This window comes from Pelmatolapia mariae, linkage group LG16_19 (genome assembly GCF_036321145.2).
Source record: "Pelmatolapia mariae isolate MD_Pm_ZW linkage group LG16_19, Pm_UMD_F_2, whole genome shotgun sequence".
Taxonomy (NCBI): Eukaryota; Metazoa; Chordata; class Actinopteri; order Cichliformes; family Cichlidae; genus Pelmatolapia; species Pelmatolapia mariae.
Window position 1 is genome coordinate 302,501 of NC_086241.1, and position 8,336 is coordinate 310,836.

General features: G+C 47.8%; 1 protein-coding gene across 4 annotated transcripts in view; it reads left to right on the forward strand.

The window, feature by feature from the left end:
- Positions 1–7,247, forward strand: part of gtdc1 (glycosyltransferase-like domain containing 1) — a 22,858-nt gene extending 15,611 nt beyond the window's left edge. For 3 of the 4 annotated variants that reach the window (XM_063497474.1, XM_063497473.1, XM_063497477.1), the window contains exons 5-11: positions 1,209–1,325; positions 1,397–1,468; positions 4,318–4,427; positions 4,842–4,986; positions 6,507–6,577; positions 6,662–6,753; positions 6,829–7,247. In XM_063497474.1, coding sequence (XP_063353544.1) covers positions 1,209–1,325; positions 1,397–1,468; positions 4,318–4,427; positions 4,842–4,986; positions 6,507–6,577; positions 6,662–6,753; positions 6,829–6,903 — 682 coding nt within the window. In that variant the 3' untranslated portion in view covers positions 6,904–7,247. The remainder of the gene's footprint in view (positions 1–1,208; positions 1,326–1,396; positions 1,469–4,317; positions 4,428–4,841; positions 4,987–6,506; positions 6,578–6,661; positions 6,754–6,828) is intronic. The other variant, XM_063497475.1, reaches the window with a different exon arrangement.
- The last annotated feature ends 1,089 nt before the right edge of the window (positions 7,248–8,336 follow it).

Sequence of the window (8,336 nt, forward strand, 5' to 3'; positions counted from 1 at the left end):
GTCTGCGGACTGAGATGAAGTCGGTGTGCGTTTGGCGCTCTGGACTGAGATGAAGTCGGTGTGCGTTTGGCGCTCTGGACTGGGATGAAGTCGGTGTGCGTTTGGCGCTCTGGACTGGGATGAAGTCGGTGTGCGTTTGGCGCTCTGGACTGAGATGAAGTTGGTGTGCGTTTGGCGCTCAGGGGCTGAGATGAAGTCGGTGTGCGTTTGGCGCTCTGGACTGAGATGAAGTCGGTGTGCGTTTGGCGCTCGGGGGCCGAGATGAAGTCGGTGTGCGTTTGGCGCTCTGGACTGAGACGAAGTCGGTGTGCGTTTGGCGCTCTGGGCTGAGATGAAGTCGGTGTGTGTTTGGCGCTCTGGGCCGGGATGAAGTCTGTGTGTGTTTGGGTCTGCGGACTGAGATGAAGTCGGTGTGTGTTTGGGTCTGCGGACTGAGATGAAGTCGGTGTGCGTTTGGCGCTCTGGACTGAGATGAAGTCGGTGTGCGTTTGGCGCTCTGGGCTGAGATGAAGTCGGTGTGTGTTTGGCGCTGTGATTATTGGTAATAAAGTAAATGCGCCGCAGTGATTTTTGACCTTCATTCCTTCGTGTTTAATCAGACTCAGAGGTGAGGTCATCGTCCTGATCATTGCACATTTATCAATAAAATAATTACACCCCCCCCACCCCCCACCCCCCGGCGTGGACATGCTCATGTTTTTATTGTCTCCAGTCAAACATCTAATTTATAAAATGGATTATTGAATCAAGTTTTCCCAGAAGCCTTAGAGGCAGAAACTCCACTGAGAGGCCGTCCAGCTCTGTGGGGAGGAGGAAACGACCTCCAGACACCCCCCTCCCCCTCCCTCTCTCCCTCCCGCCCGTCCCCCCTGTGTTCCCACATAAACTTTCCAGGAGCCTCTGCAGGATCTCAGAGCAGTAACAGAGCAGCGTGCTCAGAGGAAGTGATGTCACCTTTGACAGTCCCCACTATGGGTCACTGTTTTCTAAACCTTAGGGGAGGGGCTTCCAGCTCTAAATGTGTCTGATTGGTTGATGACTCACAGCGGCTGCGGCTCATCAGAGGAGAAGACCGTTGTTGATGTGACAGCAGGACCCGTTAGCTCCTGATGCTAACGGGTCTGAAGTTTCTATCTCTGTGGTGGACATGTACCTGCTCTGAGTGCGCTGCGGTCTCCACTCATTTCCTGTTTTTCTTTCTTTTTCAGGTTCTTGCCAAAACACAAACTCCTGCGGCGGCCTACTGAGCAGTCTCGTGTTGATGACATCATCATATTGCAGGGCGAGCAGCAGCAGAGCAGAGCTCACGATGAAGATACGCCACGGTACAAATCCATCTCTGCTAAAACTCAAAGACTCAAAGAGTTTTGTCTCACGTCAGTTTGTGACCCGACAGGTGTGAGCAGCCTGCAGAGGGGGGTGTGGCCAGCCAGGTGAAGCCTTTGCACATCGTGTGGCCTCACAGGTGGTGAGTTCAGTCTGAAGCCTTTACTTTGAAAACTGTTTTGAAAACTCTTTTAAACCAAGGCAGCAAAACAAAATAAAACACATTTCAGAATGAAAGATTTTACTATTTTTACTTTGAAAATGAAACCAGAACGAGACTTTTATATCAGCTGTAAAATAAACTCATGGAACATCAGACCTGAGCTAAACTGCCACAATAAACCTAAGAAAACAAAACCTCGAATAAAGCTGTCATTTTATTTCAATGCACTTTTATTTCTACAGCGCCAAATCAAAACAACTGTCGCCTCAAGGTGCTTTATATTGTAAAATCATTGTGATCATATGACCCCCTATGAGCAAGTACTTTGGAGACAGTGGGAAGGAAAAACTCCCTTTTAACAGGAAGAAACCTCCGGCAATGGCAGGGATAGCTCAGTAGGTAAAGTGGTTGCCCCATGATCGGAAGGTCGGGGGTTTCGACTCCACTGAACGGCTACCCTGAGGTACCCCTGAGCAAGGTACCGTCCCTACACACTGCTCCCCGGGCGCTGCACTGGTGGCTGCCCACTGCTTCACTGGCTGAATGGGTTAAATGCAGAGGAGTAATTTCCCTACGGGGACTAACACATACACATTATTACATATTATTATTATTATTATCCAGCAGAACCAGGCTCAGGGAGGGGTGGGGCCATCTGCTGTGATTGGTTGGGGTGAGAGAAGGAAGACAGGATGAAGACATGCTGTGGAAGAGAGACAGAGATCAATAACAGATATGATTCAATGCAGAGAGTTGTATAAACACATAGTCAGTGAAGAAGAAACACCCAGTGCATCATGGGAATCCCCCGGCAGCCTACGTCTATTGCAGCATAACTAAGGGAGGATTCAGGGTCACCTGGTCCAGCCCTAACTATATGCTTTAGCAAAAAGGAAAGTTTGAAGCCTAATCTTAAAAGTAGAGATAGTGTCTGTCTCCTGAATCCAAACTGGAAGCTGGTTCCACAGAAGAGGGGCCTGAAAACTGAAGGCTCTGCCTCCCATTCTACTTTTAAATACTCTAGGAACAACAAGTAAGCCTGCAGTGCGAGAGCGAAGTGCTCTAATAGGGTGATATGGTACTACAAGGTCATTAAGATAAGATGGAGCCTGATTATTTAAGACCTTGTATGTGAGGAGCAGGATTTTGAATACTGGATTTAACAGGAAGCCAATGAAGGGAAGCCAATACAGGAGAAATCTGCTCTCTCTTTCTAGTCCCTGTCATTTATTTTATTTTATTTTATTTTATTATGAAAAGTTCTGTTATATTGAAAGGAAAGCTCTTATTTTGAAAGTAAAAAACAGCTCATTTCACAGAATCTTCAGCTTTTATTTTTGAGCTTTGAGACAGTTTCCTGCTGTTTGTCAGGTTGAGTGAGTGAAATGTTAATGAAGACATATAAAAACTCAAAGTTTCACAGCGTGAGGCTGCGAGTTCACTTTCATTAAAACACAAATCCTCTATCATCATGAAGTAATCAGACTACAGTTACAGCAGGTGGAGGCTTGTAAACATGATGTGTTGCAGTGTGAGGCTGATGGTGAGCGTCGGCATGTGCACCTCACCTTGCGTTGTATAGGTGACAAAGCGGCGTGCTGTAAGCTGCTGTGGTGGCACAAACACAGATGGATTACGGCTGCGGCGACGAGGATTTCCTGTTAATCTCTGATTGAAGCTGCAGCTCATCAGGCTTTAATCTGCGCCTGGCCCCGATCCTCAGATTACAGCCTCTTACTGCTGAGGGGGGGCTTCCAGGTGAACACGGTGCTGGAGCTCGATGAATATTAATGAGCTCTTGGCCCTTCACTGAGCATGCACACAAAAAACTGAAAACAGACTGTCAGCATCTTCATAACTTCTAATAGCTAATGGGGCTTTTATTTTGAAATTATGCTTTAAAGCAGCCTCCTGTAACTAAATGGTGACTTTTATTTTATTTATATTTTATTATTTTATTATCTGATAAAATAATTGACTTTTCACCATTGTAACGTTCTCTAACTAAGGCCTTTTATTTTGAAAAACAAATCACCCTACTTTCTATAACTGACTCTTACTGTGAAAGTCTTGACAGTATGAACTATCTAACTGAGCTTTTACTTTGTAAATCTGTCAGCAGTATTGAGTCTGAATAGATTTTATTGTGAAATTTGAAGATTGCTGTGATTGATGGATCAGTTTCATGTTTCTGGTAGTTTATAGATGTATGACATCATCAGTGTGAGACCTGATTGGTGACTGGAGCATTATTGACAGGTGATCAGGACGATTGCGATCAGTTTTCAGGCTGATGGCGGACGCTGCAGCTTCCTGTGTGGATGAATCTGAGGGTTCTGGTGGTTGTGACTGAGAGGTTGATCCTGTTAATTACGCTCTCAGACCGAGAAGGCGGGGGTGGTAACTCTCTGTCCTCCCCGCCGCGGAGGAGGATTGGAGGCTCGCTGAAGGAGTGAAAGGTTTGCGGGAAATGAGGGAATTATCTGCGGCCGGCGGGAACGAGCTGCGAATGGAAGGAATAATCTGCTCGCTCGTCATCTGAGGAAGTCATTGTTGCCGCTGCTGTTTGACCTTCACTGTGTAGGCAGAGGATCAGGTGGAGACGACCACCAACACCTGACGCCACACAGAAAGTCACCTACATGCAGGAAACAGGAAGCAAACAGCAGCTGGGCGTGTTCTTCTGTTGGCTTGTCCCAAGCACTCCTGACCTCTGACATCACAGCCACCTGACCACCGTCCGACTTCACATACATGTATTAAAGTGTGTGTGTGTGTGTGTGTGTGTGTGTGTGTGTGTGTGTGTGTGTGTGTGTGTATGTGTGCAGGGAGCATGATAAAAACCCTGAGCTGTTCTTCAGCACTCTGCTCAGACTGAAGGAGCGAGGACTCGACTTCCACCTGTCCGTGCTCGGAGAGACCTTCACCGACGTGCCCGGTACACACACAAATACACACACACACACACACACACGTGTTAAGGAAAACCTCCCTTTTAACCTCCAGCAGAATCAGGCTCGAGGAGACCAGCAGCTCCTCCTCTCACTGGTTCTAAGGTGGCAGTTGAACCATCTTCTAAGGGTCAAAGGTCACTGCTGCCCCTGTGTTTCTAACGGATCGTATCATCAGCTGATGATGTGATTGTGTGTGTGTGTGTGTGATATTAAAGTTTTAGAGCAGCCTTTAAATCAGCTTCATGAGCCCTGAATTTAATCCCATTAGGACGACTCTAATCGACTCTGATTGGCTAAGAGGGTCACAGTATTGATTGTGACATGCACACACACACAACATCTGCAAGTTATTTCATTCTGTTTATAACCTTCTCCTCCTTCCTCTCCTCCTACTGCAGAGATCTTCTCCTCCTCCAGACTCCTCCTGGACTCCCACATCTTGAACTGGGGTTTCCTCCCCTCTAAGGAGGACTACCTGAGGGTTCTGTGTGAGGCTGATGTTGTTGTCTCCACTGCCAATCACGAGTTCTTCGGCGTCGCCATGTGAGTCACCTGTTTTCCCATAGACAGAATAAAAACATAGTTTAATAATAATGTGAGTGTGACCAAACAGCAGAATTTCAAAGTAAAGGTCTTAGTTTTAAAATACAGAAACAAATTTCACGTGACCCCCCCCCCACAGATTTCTGTTCTTCCAGAGTGTAAGAACTGAGGCTTTTATTTTGTTGACATTCGCAGACACTTTTATGATGAAGCTTTTATTTTGGTGAACCGTGTCCTAATGCTGTTGTTTTGACCAGCTGTATGATGAAGCTTTTATATTGGCAGGCCGTGTCCTTGTGCTGTTATTTTGATGGGCTGTATGAAGAAACTTTTATTTTGGCAAGCCACGTCCTGTTATTTTGGCGGGCTGTAGGATCCAGCTTTTATTTTGGTGGGCCGTGTCCTGTCATTTTGATGGGCTGTATGAAGAAGCTTTTGTTTTGGCGGGACATGTCCTGCTGCTGTTATTTTGATGGGCTGTAGGCTGTATGAAGAAGCTTTTATTTTGGCGGGATGTGTCCTGCTGCTGTTATTTTGATGGGCGGTTGGCTGTATGAAGAAGCTTTTATTTTGGTGGGATGTGTCCTTCTGTCATTTTGATGGACTGCATGATCAAGCTTTTATTTTGGTGAGCCGCATCCTTCTGTTATTTTGACGGGCTGTAGGATCAAGCTTTTATTTTGGCGGGCCATGTCCTACTGCTGTTATTTAGTGGCCATGTCTGAGTTTGTGTCCTTTAATAATTCAGCGTGAGCTGCTGCTGTTTGGGGTGCGTTTGATTCCACTGCAGGCGTCGCAGCGGTCGGTGCAGTCCTGATCTGAGAGTCTCTGCATCCCCCCCAGGCCTGAGAGTCTTCACTCAGGTGTCACATCAAGGACTCTTTGAAAGCGTCCAGAGTCCAGCAGAGTCCTGCAGGTGTGACTTCAGTCAGACCGAATCAGCCAATCAGACAGTTCGGAGCAACCGTGTGATGTTCACCTGATTCATGTCAGCTCTATTGATCCCAGATGAGAGAAACGAGCACACACGAGGACTCTGCAGCACCGAGGAATCCAGCTAATGTTCAGACTGTGCACAGCAGTAATGATCGGGTCATTGGTGATCACATTATTGATCAATCGCTTCAGAGCAGCTGAACTCTCAGGCAGCAGCTCGCCTCTGCACTGATTGTTAATGATCAGGTTATTGATCAGTGAGTCACATCAAGGCAGTCACATGACCACGTGGTCAAAAGTTCCTCTGCTAAAGAATCCTGCACTAATTACAGCAGAGAAGAAGAGGAGCGCCGTCCGAGGGGGCGATAGTGCACGCTAGTGTTAGCATGCTAACAGGCAGAGTGCTACTTAATCACTCAGACCTGCTGACTGAACAGGAAACTCAACAAAATAAAAACATCAGCAAAATAAAAGCCTGCATGTAGATAGAAGGGGGGGGGGGAAAGTACAACTTTATTTAAACAAAATAAATGCTCTGCTCTCTCATTGGCTCTCAGGTGAGTCACGTGTTGAATGTGTTGCAGGTTGGAGGCAGTGCACTGCGGCTGCTTCCCTCTGTGTCCGAAAGCGCTCGTTTACCCCGAGATATTTCCAGGTGAGCACACCTGTGTCTCTGCAGCTTCTTCTTCTGCTGTCCTTAAAGGAGCACACCTGAACTACTACTTGTTCTCTAATGCAGCACAGTACCTGTACTCCACACCTGAGCAGCTCTGTAAGCGGCTGCAGGGACTCTGCAGGAAGCCCGACGTTGCCCGTAGACACATCGTCAAGGTAACGGCATTTAACCGATTAACTGTTTCGTGCGGTGATGACCTCCTCCATCAGCGTGTGGTTCTGATTCTGCAGGTGGACACCTCAGCCTACTCCTGGGCCGCCCTGAAGCCGCGTTTCCAGGATTTGTTGTCAGCCCCGTGTCCCTGAACACACCGCTGCCGCCATCGCATCTGACCTGTGGCGCCGCTGAGCTCAGAATCAGAGCCAACTCTGAGCCCACGAGTCTGGACTCGTTCTGGTCTCCTCAGACTAGGTTCTTGGAGGAGTTCTGTGCTGGACCCACAAAGAGGCCCATTCTTCCTCCATAGGACTGATCAGACTGGACCAGGTCCTGGTCTTGATCCTGGTTTAACTCTGGGTCCTAGTCCTGATCCTGGACCTGGTCCAGGATTCTGAAGTTTGTTTGTGGTTCTGCTGAAGATGCTGTAAAACTTTTCTGATATATTTTAAATGGACTCGTTTGTTATTGATAAACATGACATAAAATCAGAATTAACACAATCACACGTTGTGTTGTTATTCAGGTATGGAAGCCCATTTATGCCAAGACACTGAGACAAATAAGAAAAACAAACGTTTATTTATTTGAAGTCATTTCTGAACCGTCATGCAGCCTTTAGCAGAGCCGCCGTTATTGATCCGATCGATCGGCATGCTGTTTGAGAGCCGCAGAGGCCACTGCTTCCTGATTGGATGACCCCATCATCACTGCCAAACATTGTCCTGTAAAAACTGTTCTGGTCATGTGATCAACACCTAAACCTGGAACAGGATGAGAAACAGCATGAAAACACATCTGCATGTGCTTTTAAAGCGTGAAACATGTCTGTGACATCACTGTGGCCATGGCCGTGACGTCACTGCGGTGGGCTGAGTTTTGACTCGTGAACCTTCACCTGAGACGATCTGGTGATTTTATTGATCCACTCGCATCGCGAACTGATCATGCCAGAGGAAGTGAATAAACCTGATGTGAAAGCAGACCGTGAACGCCTCAGGACTGAAGCTCTTCTTCTGTGGTGTAAATGTACGTAGTGACTCTGTTCTGGCTGTCGTGTCTCTAACGAGGTCGGCATGGCGCCGTCACCTTCGAGGACTCGCCCACTAAACGGTTGATGGCGAGCGATGTTCGGCATGTTGGCATGCCATATGTCATCAGCGCCGCGGGCAGAGCGAGTGTGTCATGAATATTCCCGCAGCTTATTACAGAGCCGCGTCCTGACGCTCATCTGCTCTGACACCATCAGCACCGATCACATCAGGACGCCATGCTGCTGTGTCTGACGACAAGGGCGGGGTTTGAACACGCAGGAGCCCAACCTCTGAACGGGGTCCTCCGGACCAGACCGAGGTCACTGACCCAGACTGAACACGAGAGGTCAGAGCGAGGCTCCTCAGATCGCTGAGCTTCGGCCTTCATCTGTGAGGTCAGAGGTCACAGGTTTGATTGCTGAGCTGTGGGAAACGCGGTGTCGCTGCCGGCCTGGATCTGGTCAGCCGCTGAAAACCTCTGCTGTGAATCATGTGACTGGTTTCCTGTGAACAGGTCACATGATGTGTCCAAATCGACCAAGTCAGTT